This window comes from Telopea speciosissima, chromosome 7, assembly GCF_018873765.1.
Source record: "Telopea speciosissima isolate NSW1024214 ecotype Mountain lineage chromosome 7, Tspe_v1, whole genome shotgun sequence".
NCBI lineage: Eukaryota > Viridiplantae > Streptophyta > Magnoliopsida > Proteales > Proteaceae > Telopea > Telopea speciosissima.
This window is the reverse complement of record NC_057922.1, coordinates 49,255,296-49,281,344: the sequence shown is the minus strand read 5'-3', so window position 1 is coordinate 49,281,344 and position 26,049 is coordinate 49,255,296. Positions and strand designations below refer to the sequence as shown.

Sequence of the window (26,049 nt, the reverse complement as noted above, 5' to 3'; positions counted from 1 at the left end):
GCTTTTGGGTTTGACACCATTAAGTGGTATCAGAGCGGGTTGTCCGTGCACCGGCTATGTGGGGGCCTATGGCCCAAAGTTGGGGGGAGTTGATGCAGTGAATACGCTCCATGGCCATGAATGGGAGGGGAGTTTAGTCCAACATCGGTCGGATAGTGTGCGACAGTTTGGCTTATGACCTTGGAAGGGCCTCTCCACCCTGAAGCTTGGGCTTTTGGATTGGACGCCATTAGGTTTGCATATTCGCTTCCTCTTTCAAGTTACCATGGAGGAATGCATTCTTCACATCCAACTGATATAATGGCCAGTTTCTATTGTTTGCCAATGATAAAAGAACTCTTATCGAATTGTGCTTTGCCACGGGGGCAAATGTCTTCTGATAGGCAATTTCTTACACTTGATTATATACTTTGGCGACCAATCTGGCCTTATACCTCTCAATAGTGCATCTGATTAACCATCTACATCCAAACGGATTTCTCCCCTTTGGAAGATCAACAAGCTCCCAAGTACAATTCTTCTCAAGGTCTATCATTTCCTCACTCATAACTTCCTTCCACTTTGGGTCAGACATGGCCTTAGTGACATTTTTGGGAATAGGGGTTGAGGAAAGAGAAACAGAGAAAACAACACCTGTAGGAGAGATTGCATCATCGGAAACATACTTGGCTATAGGATTAGTACAAGCTCTTGTTCCTTTTCAAACAATAATAGGATGGTTTAACTCAGAAGGAGGAAGGGAAGAAGTATTACCTTACTCAAAAAGATGGGGCTCAGGATGAGGACCCAAAGAGGATTCTTGGCAGGTCTTCCTTTCCCTTCTTTTATATAAAAGTAGGTCCTCGTTGTTAACCTTTTCAATGCTAGGTTCCCTTTCAGTACCAGCTCCCTTTGAATGAACCAAAACATCAACAACATCCACACCCCTATGTTCCCCACATCAATAGAAAGGGAGGAATAGGCAAGGGTTGAAAGGGATGGACAACAGCAACAACCTCTTCACTTCCACTACTCTCCCCTTGAAGAGGTTGCAGATGAGGAGGAGCAAAAAAGGGCACAAATTCAAAGAAGGTGACATCTTTGGAGAGAAGCCACCTCCTAGAGGATGGATGATATCACTTATAACCTTTCTTCGAAGGGGCATAATCAAGTAAAATACATTTAAAAGCTTTAGGTTCAAGTTTATTCCGAGCAGACTTATTAACATGCACATAACATACACACCCAAACACTTTGGATGGAGAGAGAAGGCAGAAACACGAGGGGGTAGAATTTTTTAAGGAGATTGCTAATCAAGGATACTAGAAGGCATATGATTCATCAAGAAGACAGTAGTAAGGAGAGCATTAGACCAAAAAGTCTTAGGGACATGCATACCAAATAGTAGGCTCTTAGTGACTTCCAATAAATGACGATTTTTCTGCTCAGCTACCCTATTCTGTTGGGGTGCGTCAACACTTGCAAGCTGATGGACAATGCCATTATCAGTAAAAAGTTTTGGAGCTCACCATACATACTCTCCACCTCTATCAGAGCAAACGATTTTGAGTCTAGTATCAAATGAGTGCAAATCAACTGGTAGAAGTTTTGAAAGCATAATAAACATTGCTTTTGTGTTTCAACCAAAAAAAATAAAAAAATCCACGTGATGCGGGAACATTCATCAACAAATGAAGTAAAATAGCGATAACCAAATAAGAAGTGGTGGGAGAAGGCCCCTAAACATAAGATGCACAATAGGAAAGGGAGAAGACTGATTACCATGATAAGGATTAGAAGAATGACAGTGCGTAGCAAACAAACATGCTTCACATTGAAAGGAGAGCTGTCTCTGCTATCAATTGAAGTTGAGGTAAGCCTGTCCCTACAAGGGTAGAGGCCTTTGTCTTGATGTTAGTGTTAGATAAGTTGCTAATATGTCATAATCCTCAAAGTTGAGGAGTTCACTTGTTATCTTGAAAACAGGAGACAGCCTGCACTCTCGTTGTGTCACTATTTCCTTGTATATTTGGTACTTTTTGGATGATTGGGGTTGCTTTAAGCAATTGCGCTTGATGGAAGGGAATATTCACCATATGGCCATACATTCCTTTTGGAGTAAAATGTTTTGGTCTATGACAGCTTGGTGTCCTTTTTGAGTGGTGCGGACTATGGAAGGAAAGGAATTGAAAATCTTTTGATGGCAAGGGCAAGGTTTCCTTGGGAACTTGCAAATATATTTAACCTGTCATTATAGATTGGCCTATTAGGTAAAAAGAATTTGCGTCTGTTTGGATTCTTAAGATTAGAAACTGCTATGAGGTACATGATTTATGTTCAGTCAGGCATAAGAGGACTTACAAGATTATCTTTATGATCTAATTCCCAAAATGGCAATTCGTATCTCAACCTAAAAATGCGATGTTCAAATTCTAATAAAGCAAAGAAACCTGTGGTAAGAATCTGATTAGTGAGTTTATATTAGAGATTATTTTGAATTATTAAGAATAATTGTAGACTGAGGAAAATCTAAAAGCACACAACGTAAACATAGCATTAATGAAATTGAGAGAAGGCTTTGGGAGAGGATCTGAATGCCATGATTTGGTAGTGAGCTTACGTATCTGATTTCCCTTCGAAGAATTTCAACTGTTTCCTTTGAAAGAAAGGCTAATGAAAAGAGGATTTCAGGTTATCTTTTGACTAATAACACTTGAAAAAATCTTTCTTTTTGAATTCATTGTTTCAGTTTGGCTGGGATTACATCGGTCGTATGGATTTCCATCTGAAACCTGTCAATTATGTCTCCTTGACCTTGTCACTCAGAATTGGTTATATTAGTACAGAGATTTTCGCATTACCTCTGTGACTCTTACCATTATTTGTTCATAGTTCTGATTTCTTTCTTGTGGTATTTTATTCGTTCTCCTAATATTTGACAGTCTCCTTTATTTTGATATGTAAGGTGATAATCAAGAACATTGGGACAAGCACACAGAGGATTGGTAGAGTTGTCGTCCTAGACCCACCTGACACAGTGGCCCAAGAATGCCAATCTGAGATTAATCAACCTTCTTCCCACGCAATGGTTGTTTTTCCTTCTTATAAGTTTCCTCCAAACCAACACGTCCCCTTGGATAGAGAAGCTGCTTATCTCTCTCCTCTCCTTGCATTTAACCTTGGCTTGCACTTATCATGCCTGAAATTTCTTGTTCACATGGGACATGAAATTTTAACTTCTATGTTTCTGGTCAAAGAGGATGAAACAGAGCTGAAGTTGGGTGAGAACTCCTTTGTTGGTGTAGAAGTTGCTCCCTGGTCTCATTTCCCTAGATTGGCTTCGCATCTGAGGATTTCTTTTGTGAAAATACCAGAATGTGGTGTCCTAAAATCTTTCAGGGCAAGTTCTTCTCTTGAAGCTGAAGAGCGTCAAGAAATGATCGATTCTGCATTGCACAATTACTTCACAGTCGATAGATATCTTGCTAGAGGTGACATTTTCTGCATTCGCATAAATTGGAATTGCAATTCAGAGTTGTGCATTCCATGTAGCCAAAGGACGTGTGAGAATGCCAAGGACAATGTTATCTACTTCAAGGTTAGTTTTCCTTAAAATGGTTTCCTTAGCACCATAGTTATCAAGGCGGCAAGGTGACCATGGCGTTGCAGAGGGTCTAAAATCAAGGCGACACCAACAAGGCGGCAAGGCGCCCGCCAAGGCAACGCCTTGATAACTATGCTTAGCACCACTAGACATAGTACACAACAGGAGATTTGCTAACTCAACGGGTACTTATTGGTATGAATTCTTATTCATAGGTCATGGCTATGGAGCCAGTTGATGTACCCATTCTTCGTGTAAATTGTAATCAAACAGCACTGGTGCTTGGAGGGAGTATACCTGCAGCTGTCCCCCCTGATTTATTGGTTTGTGGTTCAAAAGGCTTTGTGCCTTTGCAGGGGGATACTGTGAAGAGTTTGGCATCCATACTTACCCCGCCTTTATGCCCATCAGCACTTTCTTCAAAATTCAGAGTTGCTGTTCTTTTATATGGTTTGGCAGGTAATTATGTTTTATGATTTATTATTCAGCCTTGTAAATATATGGATTTTGTTTCTTGATGAGCTTCTATTAGTCTTTAAGCAGTTTATTCTTTACATATTATTTTCCCTTTTGATGAATAAGAAGAATTGATGTTGTTGAAGTTGTAGTAGTGGTGCTATTTAGTAACTGTGGTGATAGTTAAATATTCATGGCTGAGTTTATTATGTGTGGGTTTGTTGTTTAAGTTCTAGTGGGGGGTGGTGGTGGTCATAATGCTTTATTATGATGGGCTTACTCCGTAATTGCATTCATTTATAAGTTATGTATATATATATTAGAGTGCTCAAGGTTACGGTATATATATATATATTAGAGTGCTCACGGTTATGGCTCTGTATGGTAACGCTTCTGTTTTTTTTTTAGTGTTTTTGGGTCTGGCACACTTTTTTGTGTTTCTGTGCTTTTTGAGCGTTTCTGGGTCCTGAAATGCTGTATGGTTACCCTGAAAAAAAAAAACGTTTCTAAAACTTGGAAGAAACAGAAATCTGTATGGGTCGCACTTAACAGAATCGTTTCTATTGTTTACCAAAAATTACATAATTGCCACCTACACTATGGCTTTTATACTTATGGTTTTTTAAGCAAAAAAAAAAAGCACATTTTTTTTAGTAATGGGTCTCACTTAACAGAATCTTCTTTTTTTGGTAAAAAAAAAAAAAAAAAAACTGAACCAAATCAATATAGTAATGAACTGGACATTTTTAAGTATATTCTTTGTACAAGCTGATATTTTCATCAGGGTCAACAACAATAAAGAGATTATTTTTCCCATTCCATTCTTTGGTTATTGAATAAAAAAAACACAAAAGCCATGATGATCAGAAATTAACAAAAAAGGCACAATAAATATGAGTTCACTTGTTGCCCTTTCCCTCCTAGTTCTCTATGTCTGCAGGCCTCTTATGGAATGTCAGGGGACCCAACTCCCTAGACAAACACCATGACATTCGTGCCCTCATTAAGTCCTCCCATTCTTCCTTTTGCGCCCTCTTGGAAACCCGCGTCCGCCCTGAGAACGCCTCTCGCATTGCTGCCTCCATCGCCCCTTCTTGGTCCTTTATTTCCAACTACTCCCATTCCCCGAATGGGAGGATTTGGTTCCTTTGGGACTCCTCCAAACTCCATGTCTCCTTATCTAACTCCTCCCCTCAATACATTCATCTCCTCATTTCTATCCCTAACTCCTCCCTTTCGTTCTACCTTACTGTTGTCTGTGCCTTTAACTGGGCTGCCGACCGGTCCTCTCTTTGGGACGACCTCGCTCTTCTCAAAGCTAGGACTGGTTCCCTCCCTTGGGGAGTGGGCGGTGACTTTAACGTTGTCAGATTCCAATCTGAGAAATTTGGCGGCCGCCCTCTTGACACCCATTCTGTCAATGCGTTTAATGAATGCGTTGATGACATTGGCATCGATGATCTTCGCTGGTCGGGTTGCCCCCTTACTTGGCACAACCGTAGAGGGGGAACCGACAGGATTGCTTGCAAGCTCGACCGGCTCCTCATTAATGAAGCTTGGCTCACCTCCTTCCCCCACTCCATTGCCAATTTCCTTACCCAAAGTCTTTCTGACCACAGCCCTTGCCACCTTCTTATTCAGCAATATTCCTCCTTCGGACCAAAACCTTTCAAATTCTTTGACATGTGGACTTCTCACCATCTCTACCTTCCAACCATTCTCCAAGCGTGGAGCTCTCCCATTTGCTGCCCTTCCCTTTCTCTCATTGCTTTTGCCAAGAAGCTCTGGATCACCAAATCAGCCCTCAAATCCTGGAACTCCTCCACCTTTGGTAATATCTCCTCTACCATCTCTGCTTGCAGGTCTGATCTAGCCAGCGTGCAATCTTGCCTCCAATCTGATCTGCACAACCCCGCGTTGGCTGAGGAAGAGCGAAAGCTCTCCTTGGAATTCTCCTCCCTGGCCTCTAATGAAGAAAGTTTCCTCCGCCAGAAATCTCGCATTAAATGGCTGGAGCTCGGTGACTCTAACACCGCTTTCTTCCACCGCTCTCTTAAAGCCAGGCTTAGCTCCAACTCCATCACTTTGCTCATTGCTCAGGATGGTTCCCCCCTCACCTGAGTCCATGATATCAAATCCGCTGCTGTCTCTTACTTCTCCTCCCTCTTCAGCCCCTCCCTTCCTCCCTCCCATGGTACTAAATCTCGTTTCGTTTTGGTGTTTCGGTCTGACCGAAATTTCCGAGATACCGAAATTTCGTCGAAATATGGTATTTTTCTGTGGGTGTAAAATGCCAAAAATGACCGAGATTTCCGAAATTTTTGAAACGAGATTACCGAAATTACCAAGATGACCAAAATTTCCGAAATATTCGAAATATTGCATTTTTTCATATCAGACTTGCATTTCGTTTCGGACAGGTTGAAATACTCGAAATATTCAATATCTCGACCGAAATTTCGCGAGTTTTAGTACTATGCTCCCTCCTCCCCCTGCCCCCCCAACTCATCAACAAATTTATCCCCCCTTCCTTGGTTAGTTCCCTCCTAGCCATTCCTTCTGATGATGAAATCACTAAAGCCATCTTGTCCCACAAATCCAACAAGGCCCCTGGCCCAGATGGTTTCAGCATGGGTTTCTTCCTTAGTTGTTGGGACCACATCAAAGTGGACCTTATTAAAGCTATTCGCAGCTTCTTCTTTAACCCTAGCCAGCTTGCCCAGGTCAATTAGATGTTCCTTTGCCTCATCCCTAAAAAAGATGGAGCCTCTTGTTTGTCTGACTTCAGACCTACCTCTCTTTGCAACCTCCTTTATAAGTTCATTGCAAAAATCCTTGCTAACAGAATCCAGCTTGTCATCCCTTCCCTAGTCAGTCCCAATCAATCTGCCTTCATCTCAGGTAGAAGCATTGCGGATAACATCATCGTCTGCTCTGAAATTGTGCGTGGTTTTGACAGAAAATCCCACTCGCCAGCTGCCCTTATGAAGATCGACCTTCACAAAGCTTTTGACTCCCTTAGGTGGGACTTCATCTGTGATGTGTTATCTCAAATGGGCTTCCCCCCCGCCTTCATCCGCTGGATTTTTGCTTGCATCTCCTCCCCCTCTTATTCCGTCATCGTGAATGGCTCCCCTGCTGGCTTCTTCAATTCCAAAGTTGGAATTCGCCAAGGCTGCCCCCTCTCCCCCTTCCTCTTCTCTCTGGCCTTGGAAGTCCTCTCCAGGAGTATACAAGCCAAATCTGATCTCCACCTCATCTCCCCTATCCCCAAATGCAAGCAACTTAACCTCACCCACCTTGCCTTTTGTCGATGACCTTATGATTTTTTCAAAAGCCTCCCCCTCCTCCATTTCGGCTCTCATGTCCTCCCTCCACCTCTTTGAGAGTCTCTGGCCTCCGCATCAACCTTCTCAAATCCAAGCTCTTTCTCTCCGATGTCTCTGATTCTGACAGTGACACCCTCCTTCGCCTCACGGGGTTTTCTCTCGGTTCCCTCCCTGTAAAATACCTCGGTCTTCCCCTCATCCCTACTAGGCTTTCGAGCCACCACTGCACTCCCATTCTTGACATCATTCGCAAGCGGCTGCAGCTCTGGAAGGGCAAGCTTCTTTCCTATGTGGGTAGGCTCGAATGTATCAGATTGGTCCTCCAATCTTCCTACATCTACTACTCTGGCATCTTCGGTCTCCCAAAAGCTACCATCAAGGCTATGGAAACCATCTTTTGTGCCTTCCTTTGGAAAGGGAAAGAAATCGCTAAATTCCTCCACCCCATCAGTTGGAAAACCATCTGCCTTCCCAAATCTGAAGGAGGTCTTGGTATCCGCCGAATCTGAGACTCCAATACTGCGGGTATTCTGAAGCTCATTTGGAAGGTCTCTTTCAAACAGGACTCCATTTGGGTTAAGTGGGTTTACTCCCATCTTCTCAAATCAGACTTCATTTGGATTGTCCCCACCCCCTCGGACTGTTCTTGAGTCTGGCGCAAGATTCTTTCTCTTCGCCCCTTAGCCCTCAGTGCTATTTCTTCCTCTATCGCTGACGGCTCCTCCATCTCCCTCTGGCTCGATCCCTGGCACCCCATGGGAGTCTGCAATTCTTTTGGGGCTCGATCTATCTACTCTTCTGGCATCTGCAAGTCTACCCCCCTCTCTTCCATTATCTCTCTTGGTTCTTGGTCCCCGCCCTCCCCTTTTCCTCCCATCCTCTCCCAGATCTAGCACTCCCTCCCCCCTCCCCCCCCCCCCCATCGACTCTTGCGGACAAGGTCATTTGGCTCCCTTCATCGAATGGCCTTTCTACCTTTAACTCAGCCTGGAACCTTGTTAGGCCTCTCGCCCTGACCGTTATTTGGCATCAACTTGTTTGGTTCAAAGGCCACATCCCTCGCCACAGCTTCCTGGCTTGGAGAGCCTTTAACCTTTGCCTCCCGACCCAAGCTTTCCTCCTTCACCGGCGAATCCATGTCCCTCCCTCTTGCATCTTTTGTTGGAACGGTTCCGAAGACATTGGCCACCTTTTCTTCGAGTGCCCCTTCACCTCTACCATCTGGAAAAATTCCCTTTCATCCATCTGGCCTCGCAGCAGATCCCCCCTCCCCTTCGCCAGAGAGTGGCTTTGGCTGGTCATGAATTTCTCCAGAAGCTCTATCTGTGACATCATAAGCAAACTTGTATTTGGTGCTTCCCTGTATCACATCTGGATGCAGAGGAACTTCAGGAAATGGACCTCCAAATCTAGATCCTTTGACCTGATGTGGAAAGCCATCTCTTCAGATGTCTCCTCTAAAATTCAGTTTCCTCCTCACAAGAAGCTCATTGACTCCCCAAGAAACAGGCACATTGTTATTTTCTGGGGCTTAGACAGTGCTCTTTTGGAGTCCCCTTCCCACCCTTAGCTGGGTTTGGGGCTGTCTCCTTCCCCTCCCCCCCCTTTTCCCCCCTTTGTATATCCCCCCCCCCTCTTTTTCCTCGCCCCCTCTGGGCCTTGGTAATATATTTTTTATTCACCCAAAAAAAATATGAGTTCACTTGTGTAGAAAAATAAGGCAATAGGAAAAAAAATACAAAAAAGAACTCATGCAGCATTTTTTTTGTCCACAAATTTCATTGTCATTGGCTTAACAAAGCATTAACATTTTAGGTACTACATTTACATAAGTCCGAAGAAGAGCAATCGGTTCAAACATGAGAACAGATCTCACAAATTTCAGTGTCATTGGCTTAACAAAGCATTCTAAGTTAATTCATAATTTAGATGAACAAGAAGCTTGATGGCTAATGGCTGACTGAAGTCATCATCTTGTCTGTCTCATTTCCCGCAATTGCAGTCCTGAATCTCCTCTCTAACTCTTTCCTCATCTGTTGTCTGTCTAATGTTGAAGTAGATAGAAGCCGTCTATTCTCTTCAGCTCTCTTGAGAAGGTAAGGCATGACCATTCCTACGGGCCCAAAGGGCAAATACTTGCTTACTTGAAATCCTGCATTTCTTAATCCAAAGAACTCATGCAGCTGTTAAAGAAAGATAATAATGTAAAAGAAAGATAAAACAAGAAAACAATTAAAGAGGCAACACACACACACACACACAGAGCGCAGACCAGGCCCAGCCAGTCCCTGCTGCTGGCTGCACCTGCTGTTGGTGCGGACAGCAGCTGCAGCCTGCACCATGCCAACCCTCATCTATCAATCTCTACTCCATCTCCCTTCTACATTTCCTCTTCCTACTACTCCTTCAATTTCTCAGCAAAACCCCCTTTTGAAACCCAAAAATTCTTCTCATTTAAAACCCTAAACCCAACTAATACTGTGCCTTGGAGATGAATGCAGCTCCCTATTACCTTAGACAACCTAATCCTATAATCCAACAAAGACAAAAGCAAACAAGAAGATAATAAACCTTTGTTAAGGAAATCATATTAATTCATCAAACTAAAGACAAAAGCAAACAAGAAGATAATAACCCAACAATCCATGCATTCACAGTTGCAAAATCATACACATTTGTTAAGGAAATCATATTAATTCATCAAAGGAAGACTAGACAAATGAAGCAACAACACCCACAAATGGATGACCCCATTTTGCCATACCAACTTTATCAATAATAGATTTATCAAAAAAGCATTTAACTTGTAAAATTCTAACCCATAAAGCATTCTTATCATTGAGATCCGCCTCCCTGATATAAGCAATAAAGCTCTGATTTAGGGAATCCGATAAAGGCATAAACCCAACCCTCCTACCATAACCTGACCAAATCAATTAGAGTTGGCCTATAACTTTCTTTCTTTCTCTGTTGTTCCTCTTTTCAGCCTTTTGAGTTATCAAAAGAACATTTTAATCTAAGCTTCTGATATCCCCAACAAAATCGGCTCTGCTCCATTAACTCAAACTGTCAAGAACTTCACCACTCCAGTATTTTTTTTTGGTAAATAAATATATTACCGAAACCCAAGAGGGGGCAGGGAAAAGAGAACCAAAGAGCCAATGTACAAGATGGAGAAGAGGGGGGGGGGAGAGAGAGAGAGGAGGGGGGGGGGGGGCGGTCAGCCAGCCTACACAGCGGAGGCGGACCGCAAGAGGGCATAATCAAGGCCCCAAAAAGTCAAGATGTGCCTATTTCTGTGGCTATCCAAGAAAGGCCTCTGACGAATAATGCTGAGCTTGGTTGACACATCGAAGGAGATGGCTTTCCAAATCACATCAAAAGATCTAGAGTTGGAAGTCCATCTCCTGAGATTCCTTTCCATCCAGATATGATGGATAGCGGCGCCGAAAACAAACTTCCTTCCCTATAGTGTCACAAATGGAGTTTCCAGAAAAGGTTTGGAGCAACCATTGCCATTCACGATCGAAACTTCTGATCCTTCTGGTACGAAGCCAAATGGAGGATAAAGCCTTTTTCCAAATGGTGGAGGTAAAGGAGCAGTCAAAAAAGAGATGAGGGGTGTCTTCAAGGCCAGTCCAACAAAGGTTGCAAGAGGGGGAAGCTGAGATGGTGCGGTGGATTAGGAAGGCTTGGGTGGGAAGGCAAAGTCTTAGGGCTCTCCAAACAGTAAGGCTATGGCGAGGGATGTGGCCTTTGAACCAGACTAGATTGTGCCAGGGGATAGAGGTACCAGGGTCTCTGGAGAGATTCCAGGCAGAAAAGGAGGTGAAGAAGCCAGTGGGCGAGGGGAGCCAGGTGACCTTATCCGCACGAGGGGAGAGGTTAAGGGGTAAAGAGGGAAGGGTTACCCAGATCTGAGACAGGATGACAGGGTTGAGGCCTGGGTGAGGGGTCCAAGAACCAGAGGAAATGAGGGAGGAGACAGGGGCATCCTTGGGGAGGCCGGAGGAATAGATGGCCCTGGGGCCCAGATAGGTAAAGAGGATACCTAGGGGGTGCCAAGGATCCAACCAGAGAGAGGTGGAGGTGCCATTTGAGATGGTAGAGGAGATACCGTGGAGGGCAAGAGGATGGAGGGAAAGGATCTTGCGCCAAATCCACGAGGAGTTAGAGTGGATGGGGACAGTCTAGATGGAGTCAGATTTAAGGAGGTGGGAGTAGACCCAGGAGACCCAGATAGAATCCTGACAAGAAGAGAGTCTCCAAATGAGCTTAAGAATGCCCGCAGTGTTGGAGTCTCGGATACGACGGAGGCCCAGGCCGCCCTCAGATTTGGGGAGGCAAATAGACTTCCAATTGACAGGGTGGAGAAATCTCGTGGTGTCACTTCCCTTCCAGAGAAAGGTGCAAAAAATGCGCTCAATAGTTTGGATGGTGGAGCTAGGGATGTAGAAGATGCTGGTCCAGTAGAGGTAGGTTGCTTGGAGAACCGAATGGATACATTTGAGTCTTCCACGAGATTAATTTGCAGAGGATCATACATTAAAGCCACAAAAAGGGACTTCAGATTGTGTTTGATATGCGTTCTCAGAATAGATTCTAGGATTCTGAAATTCTCAATTCAAGAACTACAACCATAATGCTCAACCATCCAAACAAATTTGGAAATTCCATTAAAAATTTAAAATATAATGAAAAGAATACTCTGCTGAAGAGATCTTAATAAACCAATTTCTTCAATAGCTGAAAAACAGAAAGAGTAAAGGTTTAAAAAGCCCAATCATTCTAAAGTATTGGAATCTCGTGGAGTTACAACCCAACTAGCTGGTTCCAATAATTTCACATTTCCCATAACTATCTGAACTATTAAGAACCCTACCCATCAATACAAGCTAACCAATTTAGATTTAAGAAATGTGATTTGAGAATATCCTCCAAAATCAAAGAATTTGTCTAACTAAATTCAACACTTTCATCATACAAGCTTAATCAAAAGCCCAATTAGAATTAAAAAAAAAAAAAAAACAAACAAAGAACGAGCAAAAACAAAAGAAAACATCCAATGCCCATGATTATTAAAGAAGAAGCCCGAGCAACAAAAGGGGTGGGGGAGACAAAGTAACAGACCCAATACTTTGAAGGAAAAACTTCAAATCTGTAAACCATAGAACCATAGAATGCCAAACAAAAATGAAGAAAAGGGTATATACTTTCCAGAATAAGCTACAGATAGACAGAATTTCTTCTTAACGAAATGGAATTCTCCACCCAGGGTGTTTAGACTTGAGAGAGAGAGAGCACCTATGTTGCCGGAACGTATAGAGCAGGTTGAAGGCTTGACGTTGGCTTGAAGGGTTTTGCCGGAACTTGCAGAGCAGGTTGAAGGCTTGACGTTGGCTTGAAGGGTTTTGCCAGAACTTGCAGAGCAGGTTGAAGGCTTGACGTTGGCTTGAAGGGTTTTGCCGGAACTTGCAAAGCAGGTTGAAGGCTTGACGGTGGCTTGAAAGATTTAGTCGTAGTACTTGGGAGAGAATCAGTGAACAAAGAAGAGAGGGTGAAACTTCGGAACTGTGAAAAGAAATGATTAACTGAGATTGCGGAAATGAAACCCTAAAACTAAAAACATCACAAATTGAAGTTGAAAACCCTTAATCGATGTAAACCTATTCGTTTTCTTGAATGGGTTATACTTCATACCTTGGGACGAGGAGCAGAGGTGGACTGCGACGAAGAGTAGCAGAGGTCGAACTTGAAGAAGAGTTGCAATAGGCCGAGTGCGAAGAAGATGAGAGCAGGTCGATCGGGTTTACATGGGTCAAGCGTGAACAAGATGAGAGCAGATCGATCGCAGGGAGGGTTGCAGGTCGATCGAGTTGCAGTAGGCCGATTGGGAGGAGCAGCGGTCGAGCGCGAAGAAGATGAGAGTTGTGAGATTTTAGGATACATTTCAAGATTTCACCAACTGTTATGTTTTTCGGGTAAATACCAGTATTGCCCCTTGTTAACTTAAGTGGGCACATGTTTCTCCGAAAATTTGAAGAAGTGCTTCTCTCAGGTGAGAAACACCAATTTGGTGTTTTGCAAATGTGTGCTAAAAGTGTGCCAAGTGCCCAGTTCGTTTAAAAAGAAAACAAAAAAATGAACCAGACTTGCCATACAGTTTTTAGCGTGTTTCTGTTCCAAAAAAGCAGAAAAACACCAGAAACACTAAAAAAGAACGGTACCATACAGAGCCTAGAGTCTCCAACCGTAAGCCTTACTTTCTCCCTTTACGGTTCTTTTTCTTCTTCTTCATTTCTTCCTTTCATCCTTCTCTCGTATTTCTCTAGTTGCTGGTTACCATTGGAGGAAAGTACGTTTTTGACAGTGTCCTCTATTCATCATCAACTACATTTGATCCAAGTTTCAATCTGACCAGACAGGCTGATTGTGAGATATCTCAGTTGCAATATTTTAGGATTTTGGTTTCTATTTTGGAACCAGATCCATTACTCAACAACCGACTGTTGGATCTCTTGGAATTTTCGAATGCTTATCATGCTCTTTCACGGTACCCTAGATCTGGTTATTAGGGCAATCAGATCAAGTCTGCCCCATGCGGTTTATCTTCTCCTTGCAGGCTAGATTATCTACCCTATGGCTTGTTCCTTTCTTTTGACCTGCGATTCTGTTAAGTGTGCTTCCTTGATCAACAGCTATTGTTTCTGATCTGTTCTTTTTCTTATGCTGTTTCTGGTTATGTTGGTGATTGCATATATACATTATTAGCTTGACTTTGATATCATCTGTTCTGGTTTGCTCCACAACATTGGTGCTGGAATTTTTTCTACTCTATTGGTTACTTTTCTGTATTTATTATGGCTGATACTAAGCCTTTTGTGGACTCTGTCAATGGCCAAATCAACTCTATCAAGTTGAATGGTGCCTCCAATTATCTTCTTTGGGCACAGGTTGTCAAAGTAAGGTGTCATTGGGTGTCTACTATCAAGTACACCCTGAATGTATCTGTTGAGCACCTCAAAGCCCAGTTGGTGGCAAAATGGTTTACTCAAACTTATGACTGATTATTTTGAGATCTTTTCGCCTGTTGCTCGGTTAAACTCTGTAAGGGCGCTTATTTCCCTTGCCGTTAATCTTGATTGGCTGTTGTATCAGTTCAACATAAAAATGATTTTCTCTGTGGTGACTTGCTTGAGGAGATGTATATGGAGCAACTTCCTGGGTTTGCTGTGTTGGACAATGGCTGTCACTAAGATTGGGGTTGAATCGGCAATTAAAACTTTTTCCCTTTTGTTGCTTAACTGACTCAACAGTTCGGCCTTGACACACTGAATCACAAACCAACCTGCAAACTCTCACTCAGTCGTGTGACACAATTTGCCTCTCAACCGTAGACACACATAACCCTGTGGCTAGGTTTGCCTGGTGTGCACACCCATACTGCAAACAAAGCACTCCATATTTCCAATCAAGCAATCCACAATAGGCATCCACGATACAAGGTTTTTATGTGGTTCAGCACAAGCTTACATCCACGAAGGAATGCCTCAAGTGGGCTTCGTATATGCTCAATATACGACAAGGAGCACCTACCCTTCATTTACCCAGTATACAACTAGGAGGGTGCTACAACACCAAAGGTAAGGTAGCTCCAACTACCAGGGTGCTGCAACTCCCTTGTTCAACATCCACTGAACACCCCAGTACAAAAAGCAAATGGGCTTATATGATTTACACTGCAATGCAGCATAGACTAGTTTAGGTATTCAACAATAAAAAACCTAGGTCTAGCACAAATAAAGTACAAGAATGCAAATGAAACAAGCTATAGGTAGAAACCCTTACAACCCTTGCTCTATTTCGATTCTTGGTACCCGGAGGAGTTATGAGTCACCAATCTCAGCTTCAATGCTCACTAGAATCTTCAACTAACCCTCTTGATGGAGAAACTTGAATCTTCAAGTGAATCCTTGCTAGTGGGACCCCTTCCTTCTTCTCTTTGTTCTCTTCCTTTGCAAAACACTCTCTAGGTCTTCACAAATGCTTGGCTGCCCTTCTCTAGCCATCAATGGAGCATTAAGGCACTCAAGAATGGTAGGTGAAGTGGTCTATTGCTACACCCTTCTTCCCTTTCTCCTTCCTCTTCTTTTTCCTCACCTTCTAGTGCCTTTTCTCCTATTTTTCTTTCCCCCTTAGCATATTTTTGTTTCTTGGACTCATTAGATGACCAATGCAAAACTAGAGCTCAAAAGCCCCTAAAATGGCTTCACAAACCCAGATTGAAGATTGACTGTCCGATCGGCAAAGGGGGGAAGGCCTGGATGGCCTTTAGAGGAAATCTCATGACAGAATGAGACATCACGGGCCAATGACTTGGATTATAGTCGTTAGATTGGCTTCTTAAAGGGGGGGGGTTCAATTTCGGACGTTGGATCGCGGATATCGTGTCGTTGCAGAGCGTAATACATTTGGTCGAGCCAAATGGAATCTTCGATTAAGGTATAATGTGTGCACGCATCACAGGATTTGTGCGTCACTACTGTGCTTCGCGATGCACTACCACACCTGTGCCTGATGAATGATAAGCTTCATGATGGAATTGGTCACGTCAGGCTTTCGCGCCTCGAGCGCATTCTTCCTTTGACCATCTGATAGGGATTAGTGATACATGGCACCATATTGGCTACCGGATCGGCATCGTGACGTTCCGTTATGTCCATAGTACTAAAACTCACGAAATTTCGGTCGAGATATCGAATATTTCGAGTATCTCGACCTGTCCGAAACGAAACGCAAGTCCGATATGAAAAAAATGCAATATTTCGAATATTTCGATGAAATTTCAAAAATTTCGGTCATCTCGTTTCGGAAATTTTGGAAATCTCGGTAATTTCGGTAATCTCGTTTCAAAAATTTCGGAAATCTCGGTCATTTTTGGCATTTTACACCCACAGAAAAATACCATATTTCGACGAAATTTCGGTATCTTGGAAATTTCGGTCAGACCGAAACACCGAAACGAAACGAGATTTAGTACCATGGTTATGTCACGAGAACCCATTGTGAGTAATCGTATACTCAGGGTCTTGCTTCCCAAGAACACCCTAGTCCAGCTGTTTGTTGTGGCATTTGGTCGAACAGGTGACGGGGTCAACAACACTTACAAAAATTTGAAACACAAACTTCGCACAGGGCTTGTGTGTGGGGATGCACGGCTCACGGCTCGCGATGTGCAGCATGCGTGGGACTGTGGCCCGCGATGTGCGACATTGCTGTGCGGGGCTTGCATGCGGCCTGGCCTACTGTGCAGCCTGGTGCTGTACGCACTGCCCCTTGCTGTGCAGCTGAGGCTGCATAGATGTGGCTCGGCTGTGCTACTGGGGCCCTAATATGCAGCATGGGCTGCATGTCTGGCTGCCTATGAGGCTGGCCCATGGCCCTATGTGAATGAGCCTGGTCCGTGGCCTGCACTTGAGATGCCACCTCACAAAAATATTTTATTATATTTTTAATAAAGCCCAAACATTTCATGCCACCTTCAAAAACTGCCGTTTGGCCAGCTCAGGTTGCTTGCAAAGTTGACACATTTTGCCACTGCTATTTTCAGCAAAATTTGCCTCTGTACTCTGTACACAACTTCAATTGATATTGTTGATAACAGTGACAACCCTAACTCAACATGCTGCTCAGGGGCAGAGTGCTGGTAAAGTATGCAAACTTCATAAACAATTTATGGTTTGAAGCAGTCTCCTCAAGCTTGGTTGATATTGGATGTGGATTTACTCATTGTTATTATTCAGCATTTGTTTGTCGTCTGATTCCAAGGTGGTAGTGCTGGTTGTATATGTTGATGATATTATTATTGTTGGTAGTGATTCTTCCAGTATTGATGTGGTTAAATCTTATTTACGACAACATTTCCAGTTGAAAGATCTGGGTACCCTTAGTTATTTTCTAGGGATTGAGGTTGTTAGGAGTTTTAAGGCATTAGTCTCTTTCAGAGGAAGTATGTGCTTGATCTCCTGTCTGAGACTGGAATGCTAGCATTCAAACCTGTTGATATGCCTATGGATCCACATCTGAAGTTTGGTGTGCTAATGATGGTGAGGAGCTTACAGATAAGCATCGGTCCAAGAGGTTGGTTGATAAACTTATTTATCTTACTCTGACCAAGCCAGATATTTCTTTTGTAGTGGGAGTTATAAGCCAGTTTTGTGACCAAGAACTCCTTGTGCCAGGAAAGCATGACTTGTGGAGGTCTTTGGTATTTCTGAAAGCAAGTTCCCAACGAGGTATCTTGGTGTGGATATCTTTAGAGGCTGTGTGAAGAAAGATCATGTTCTCCTTCTTGTTGATAAATTCAAAGCAAGGCTAGCAGGGTGGAAAGGGAAGCTCATCTCCTTTGCAAGGGGGAATTCAGCTTGTGGTGGGATCAATGCTTTCCAGTATACTGGTCCATAATTTTTTTTTTATTGGTGGCCCTCTTCACTGATTACAATAATGGAAAGGTGGATGCGCAATTTTATATGGAGTGGTGATCCAGTCGAGCAAAAGAGCGCCACTGTTAAATGGGACTTGGTATGTAAGTCAAAGGAAGAGGGAGGCCTAGGTATTGGAAGACTAAGAGATGTTAACAAGGCTTTACTTTGTAAACCATGCTGGTCATTCAAAACTAAAGTTGCTTGGAGTTCTGTAGTTTGGGCTCCCTACTTTCGTCTGTGTCATTCATGTTTTGCTTGGAGGATGATGCACCAATGGCTTCCAACGGATGATGCAGTTTATCGCAAAAGAGTTTCTATATGGCTTCTGGGTGTGATCTCTGTTTGCAGCACATTGAAAGTTTCAACCATTTACTCATGGAGTGCCCATTTTCCTTGAGGATTTGGTGGCTGTTTGTAGATGTGTTCAAGATCCCATGGCCGAATAGAGCCAGTATTAAAGAGCTCTTCACATGGTGGAATCGAAAATCAAGAGTGGTGCATCACAAGTCTCTTTGGTTTGCAGGTTTTATCTTAGTCCCAATGCACATTTTTCATGAGCGGAATTCAAGAAGGTTTGAAGGTAAAGCAAAGCATTATAAGGCAGTAATGGTGGAGGGCTGGTAGGGGAGAAGGGAATTTGTAAAAAAAAAGGGGTTAAATACGCATACCCCCCTAAAATGCACCCAATATTCCTCGTACCCCCCTAAGGTTCTGACAAGTCCACGTACCACCCCTACTTCACCCCCTTAAAGCCATTTAAGTCCACACAAAGCATTAAATGCTAAAAAATGACCAAACTACCCTTTCTTCTATCTTTTCTAAAATTTGAAAAGACTTAATTGCCCTGATCTATTTGTTAAAATTTGAAAAGACCAAAATACCCTCATCTTCCCCAAATCGTCCATCTTCTTTTACAATGTAGATACCCAATACCACCACCACCACCCCCCACCATTAACACCATCACCACCGTAAAGCCCCACCTCCAACTCCAGCACCGCTTCCTCTTAACCTTGAGAGGGGCAGAGATCGGAAGCTCTAACGTTTTGATCAGAAAATACGAATGGAGAACCTCAGAACCCCATCACTGCATTATCATCCCAATTAATTTCTTGGTTCGACTTCTTCCTTCCAGCCTGCAATCGTCTTCAGCGGTGGAATCGTGTTTGGCATCATCATCTCTGAAAAAGGTTTTCTAATCCATTTACTTAGTGATGGCAGCACCTCCCTCACTTTAAACCCACCCCAAGTTCTCAACTTCTTAATCGCACCTCCCTCCCCTCCCTCAATGGCTCAACCTTCTCAACTCTCATAGGTGCCGATCTGTGTCACCCACCATAGTCCGTAACTGAGAAAATTGCCGGAATCCACTCCTTCACGGGTTCAATTCCTTTACTTCCTCAATCCCCTCCAGATTTTTCGTCTTTCGAACCCCACAATCTCTTGATCATGCTCGGCAAAGAACCGTTTTTTTTTTCTTAACGAAAACTGAATCATTTGCTACTTAACCCAGATCAGCTTGATTACCAGGATCAGGGAAAAAATTACTCAAAAGGGGAGAAACCCTCACCTCACTGTGTATTCTTCCTTCGAAATCCGAATAGAGAGCAACCAATGCACAGACTGGATAAACACCATCAGAATGGCCTCGGCGCTAGACTTTTCAAGTGGGATCGAGTGAATTTAACAACTAACACCACCCACGTCCCTGTTTTGAACCGAGCATCTCAGCATCTCCAGTTAGGTATTGCGTCTTATCTCTTCATCAAGACTCAAAACCTAACTAATTAACCAGAGATTATCCCCTAAATGGCTTTGATCGCAGCCAACGTGTCACTTTCGATGGTTGTTTAGGTATAGCGCGACATCGAATTGATTCTCACCCACCTGATATTATAGCATATTCGAAGCTTATCTTTCCAGTTTCCTCCCCCCATCACCTGCTGCCTAAACCGCTAATTGCAACTCTGCCTGGCGAAACAGTAATTTAAAAAAAAAAAAAAAAAACCACTCTGCACTCATCATTTACATGCCTAACTGTCTGAGCATAAGCATCTCAGGCAGTACTGCAAAAGATCTCTCTTTTCTTTTTCTTTCAAATTTTGAAGAAAATGGAACATTTTATTTCTGAAAGGAAAAAAATTCTGTATAACGCTGTTTCCTCTCTCTCTCTCTCTCTCTTCTTTCTATTCTTTTTAAATTTTGAGCAGAAAGGTGGAGGAGTCGGAGGTGGGGCTTTACGGTGGTGATGGTGTTAATGGTGGGTGGCGGTGGCGGTGGTGGTAGTATTGGGTATCTACATTGTGAAAGAAGATGATGATTTGGTGAAGATGAGGGCATTTTGGTCTTTTCAAATTTTAAAAGATAGGTCAGGGCAATTAGGTCTTTTCACTTTCTAGAAAAATAGAAGAAAGGGTAGTTTGGTAATTTTATAGCATTTAATGCCTTGTGTGGACTTAAATGGCTTTAAGGGGGTAAAGTAGGGGTGGTATGTGGAATTTTCAGGGGTGGTACGTGGACTTTTCAGAACCTTAGGGGGGTACGAGGAATATTGGGTGCATTCTAGGGGGGTACGCGTATTTAACCCCAAAAAAAACAGAGTTGCAGGGGGAGAGAGAAGTGATCGCATCGGAAGAAGGGGGGAGAAGAAGAAGATGGTCGCACAACCATTGCTAAGGCATTGTACCTCACCAGTAGCAATAAACAAAACTCAAAATTCTATTCATAAAATCTGCCACTTGCGTGGTTACAAACTGGTATTTAAAGAAAATTAAAACTCCTAATTGTAATCTAAAACTGAAAATTAAATTCCTAAATCAACTCTACTATTAATTAGGCTATTGAAACTAAAGTATGGAAAGGACTCTACCACTAAGTAGCCCATTTAAAATAAAAGATTACAAGATAAAATCCCAACTAATTAAAGCCTTAATAAATAAATAAATTAAATATCTTACTGAACCCAAAAATCCAATTCGACCCAGTTCATCTTCACATGGATACCCAAATGGGTTTGGGTCAGTCCAAGGCAGTGTACCTGCATCAACTTTTCCGGTGTTGAGAAAAACTTGACCACTAGTTTTATAAAATGAGAGAATCAGCACCACTCGATCGGCATTCACAAACATCGATTTTGATGGAGTGATGATCCAGTGCATCTCACAAGCAATTGTGACGATCTTTTGATGGCCAGTAGCAAACGGCATCTCTTCGATGGGAATCTGATCGTGGGGTTTCACAACTGAAATCGGACTGTCGATCAAGTCTTCAACTGCAACTTTGATCGAACCGTTCACTTATGCTTGATTGGCATTTGCATTGTCCTCTTTGTCTATCACCACTAACTCGCCCTCTAAGGCTTCGAGCACGATGCACACTTTATCACAGAAGCGGTTGGTATTATCTTTAAGCTCTCAAAAACACATTCGAAAATCCAATTGTAGATCCTGAAAATCCGATCTGATATCGGACAATCCATCCCGATATTCCTTTGCGAAACGCAAAAAAAGAGTAATAATTTGAGGGTCGAATGCCATCATAAATAGGGATCAACTTGGAAAAAAATAAAATTAAAGGGGATGAGGTGATAAGAGACAATGACAGGGGTATTATGGGAAACTAAAAAAAAAAACAAAATAAGGAACATAATGGAACCGTGAGAGGGAGGGGCGTACTTGGAAGAACAATATAATAGGAGTTTAAAAGGAATAAAGGAGGGCAAGGGTATTATGGGACTTATAAGGAAATAAAACAGAAAAACAAGAAAAAGAGGTAGTGGAGTCAAGTCGCACATGGGGAGTGGTATTGGGGTCTTTTAAAAAAAAACAAAACAAAAGGGAAAGGGGTGTACGAGTTACCGACAGTGGTGGTCTTTCTATAAGAGTGTACTACTCCAGAGAAGCTTGTGGAGAAAATGGCGGAGATCTCGGGACAGGAGTTCGAGTCAGACCAGGCTGGGAAGTTCAACGCCGAGGAGGAGTTCGACTTCAAAGGAGGGTGACTCGAGGCTGGAGCTTCAAGAACCAGGTATGTGTGTTTTTTTTTTTGCTAGCTCTCACTCTGTTCTCTTCTTCTCTTGCTTCTTTTTTTTTTTTCTTCCACTCGGTGAAGATGTAACAGTGAAAGGGAAGACGGTGGGGGAGGTTCGATTGGTTCACAAGAAGGGGGGAAAGAAAACTGTGGGATTCAGGAGGTTTTTTTTTTTTTTTAATTTTTATTTGGTTGCCGACGGGGACCTAGGGTAAGGTGTAGATCTTTCGACTCTGATACCAAGTTGGTGGAGGTCTGGTAGGGGAGAAGGGAATCTGGAAAAAAAAAACAGAGTTGCAGGGGGAGAGAAGAAGAATCGCATAAGAAGAAGGGGGGAGAAGAAGAAGATGGTTGCACAACCATTGCTAAGGCATTGTACCTCACCAGTAGCAATAAACGAAACTCAAAATTCTATTCATAAAATTTGCACTTGCGTGGTTACAAACTGGTATTTAAAGAAATTAGAACTCTTAATTGTAATCTAAAACTGAAAATTAAATTCCTAAATCCGCTCTACTATTAATTAGCCTATTAAAACTAAAGTATGGAAAGGACTCTACCACTAAGTAGCCCATTGAAATTACAAGATTACAAGATAAAATCCCAGCTAATTAAAAACCTAATAAATAAATAAATAAATTAAATATCTTACTGAACCCAAAAACCCAACCCTGTTCATCTTCACATGGATACCCAAATGGGTTTGGGTTGGTCCCAGGCAGTGCACCTGCATCAAGTAATGTCTTCTATTATGTGTGATATCTGTGATGCTGGACCAAGGATGAAATGCTCTATTATATCAGTGGAAGACTTAGTGATTTTAAGTTGTCGAAGTAAAATGGCAAAACCTGAAACGGACTGGATAAACTAAATATAGATGGCTGCTCGTTGGGAATCTGGGCCATGCTTTTGCAGGGGGGATCTTCAGGAAGTCGGATGGTTTGCCAATTTGCTGCTCCATACATTTGGGGATTTAAATGAACTATTATGCTGAATTATCTGCTTTTATATATGGTCTAGAGATCTCTAGAGAGAAAGGAATCCAGCGGCTGTGGGTAGAATCAGACTCAAATGCGGTTGTGATTTATTCCAAGAGAAATTCCATCCCATGGTATTTTCAGCAAAGGTGGTCTTACCTAAAGGGTACTACTTATCATCAATATCGTGGGAGATTTCTCATTGTTAACGAGAAGCAAATACAGTGGCGGATCTGATTGCTAAGAAGGGTTTCGCAAGAACTTTTATCTTGGATTTTGTTTCCTCTGTTTGCTCATAATGATATTAGTTGGGATTTCTAGGAAAGGCCCCATTTCTGATTTGCCAAGTCATCTTATTTATCATATCAGGATTTTTAAAAGTTTTTTTGCCTTGAGTTTTCTGCTGATGCCCATGCCGAAGGTGGATTCTTAGGTCAAGTAGCTTTAGTTTTTGATTTGATTTGTTTGTTCTCTGCTAATGGCAATGCCGAAGGTGGAGTCCAAATCGTTTTAATACTTTTTTCATCTGGGTATGCCCATACGTTAATCCCGTGCATTATATTATTAATATATACTTTTGTTGACCTTTTAGCAAAAAAAAGTGTATGGAGATGCTCAAAAGGGCTCATTGGAAGGAAGTTTGTTGAGTTTTGCATTATCTCAAACGTTCTTTAGGAAAGGGTCTCATATACTGACCTAATAAAAATATTGATCTTTTGATGTTGATTGGGCGGGCGTTTAAGGTGATTGGAAATCTACTGCTGGCTATTGTACTTTTGTTGGTGAAATTTAGTGACTTGGAGAAGTAAGAAACATTGGCAAGATCTAGTGCTGAAGCCGAGTATAGTGCTATGATTCATAGTGCAGCTGAGTTAATTTGGGTGAAGTCTCTTCTTCAAGAGCTTGGTTTCCTATTACCAAGCCTATTGATAATTTTGTGATAACCAGGCAGCCATTTACATTGCGAGCAACCTTATGGAGCTTCCGGAGAAAGAGCTGAAAGGCAAGTGTGGATTGCTGAAGCAGCAGCCTCACTCCGCTCGCCTCACTTGCTGTCCTCTCCAAGCATGCGAAGAAAGCCGGAGCGCGCTAGAGCGCCTCGTCGCACTTAAATCACCCTCGTGAAGAGGCGCACTCCGATACCATTGATGTCCAATAGCTTTGATAGTAATGGCTGGATCTACTACTACCTCGTCCATTGAGTATAACAGAAGTGGAGTCCCATTAACCCAATTATACCGCCAGAAATCACAATCACCAGTGCCAATTAAGCACATCCAGGTTGACTGTCATTTTGTGAGATGCTATGATGAAAAAGTTGACTACTACACCATTTGTTGGTTTTGGGAGTTAGCTTGTTGATATGCTCACTAAGACATTATTTTCGTCCGCCTTTCCTTGGTGGTTGTTCCAAGCTGGGCATGAGTGATGTTTATGCTCCAGTTTGAGGGGAGTATTGAAGTTGTGGTGGTGGTGGTGGTGCTGTTTGGTATCTGTGGTGACAGTATTCATGGTGGTATTTATTTTGTGTGGGTTAACTATTCATGGTGGTGTTTATTATGTGTGGGTTTGTTGTTTAAGTTCTAGTTCTACCATAAGGGGTAAATTGGTCATGGTGCTTTATTATTATGGGCTTACTTGTAATTTCACTCATTTATAAATTATACTTATCTATTAGAGTGCTCACCATTAGGGTAACTAGAGTCTCCAACCTTGAGCCCTACCTTCTCCCCTTACAGTTCTTCTGCCTTTTCTTCCATCTCTCGTATTTCTAGCATCTCTCTCTCTCTCTCTCTCTCTCTTATTTGAGATTTGAATAAAAAGATTCTGGTTTTGAGGGAATTCCTTGTTTCATGACATCTGACGAGCTTGGTTTGAGAAAACAGGGGAAGAGAAGGTTGAATGAAGATTTTTAAGATTAACGAAGATGGGTGAAGCTTTCACTGAGGTTTCAGGAAGAAATGCTTCTATTGGGTTGGTGCTGAAGGAGTGATAGAACATGAATCATTCCCCTGCAACTATCTTCTGATTCTATTTATTGACTGGCAAGTTGAAAAATGTGTTCCCTTAAAATGGATCCTGATTTGAGGATTCTGTTGGGAAAATAGAAAGTGGTCTCTTCTTTTCACTCTATTGTTTGAGTCAAATGCTCTCGGGGTCCTTAAATGGGGAATTGGAAGGGTTAATGATATGGAATTTCTTGTCGATGCTTGTGCCTTTCTCTGGTGACCAGATAATGAAAGGAGGATTGTTTAGCAGAAAATGGGTCATCGTCTTTGAAATTTATTTACGTGCCTACTCCTATGTTTTCTTTGTTGTGATTGGTCTTGGATCATTGTTGAAGGTGATGGTGTGATGTATAAAGAGGATTTGGATTACTTCGGGGACTTTGCTGACTGTCAGTCCCGGGGGAGGTCCCCTTTTGTGTCATCTTCACTGTTTCCTCCAACTCTCGGACAATCCTCTAGTCGATTCTGGCCTTTTTCTCCGACACCCAACCAGATGGAGTATCTCTTGTGGTGAATCTTCGTATATTCTGTTGAGTGGGAGGAGTTATCTAATTGCAGGGCTAGACATCTTTCCAGGGTTCGAGGTCTCGGTATCTTGGCTGGTTTTGGTCAGCCAAAAAACCCAGTTGTTTCAGTAACTCGGCAAAATCTAGGCCGAGTTGGTGCATTTTTTATGCCAAATTTCAGCCCTTTGTTTCAGTGGCTATATGACCTAATTAGATCATGAAACTTGCAGGACAGCCTATTTTAGGCCCTATAACCATGGCGAACGCTTAGTGTTATATATATATATAAACTTTCACGCGCAGATGCACGCGGGGTTTTGTTTTTCATTCTGGAGATAGGAAATGTTACATGATTCAGACGTTGTATATAATAATGGTTATACAATAAGAAATATAATGCTCGACAATGCTGGCCATTTACTGGCAGTTAGGAAATCTTAGCACCTTGTCCAATGGTCTAAATAATAATGCTTATACAATAACAAATATTGAAGTTTTTTGGTCCTCAATTTTTTTTAAAAAACTGAGAAGATGCTCGACAATGTGCTGGCCTTTTAGCCGGCAGTTTGGAAATCTTAGCACCCTGTCCAATGGTCTAAATTCAACTAAGTAATATAATGTGTATCTGCGTCCCATTAAATGTCACATTAATGATGCCAATAGCATGGTTGCTGCA

General features: G+C 42.4%; 1 protein-coding gene across 2 annotated transcripts in view; it reads left to right on the top strand.

Moving 5' to 3' along the window:
• LOC122668084 (peroxisome biogenesis protein 6) overlaps positions 1 to 26,049 on the top strand; it is a 176,232-nt gene that overhangs the window by 12,059 nt on the left and 138,124 nt on the right. For both annotated transcript variants that reach the window (XM_043864638.1, XM_043864637.1), the window contains exons 2-3: positions 2,945 to 3,577; positions 3,799 to 4,042. In XM_043864638.1, the coding sequence (XP_043720573.1) occupies positions 2,945 to 3,577; positions 3,799 to 4,042 (877 nt within the window). The remainder of the gene's footprint in view (positions 1 to 2,944; positions 3,578 to 3,798; positions 4,043 to 26,049) is intronic.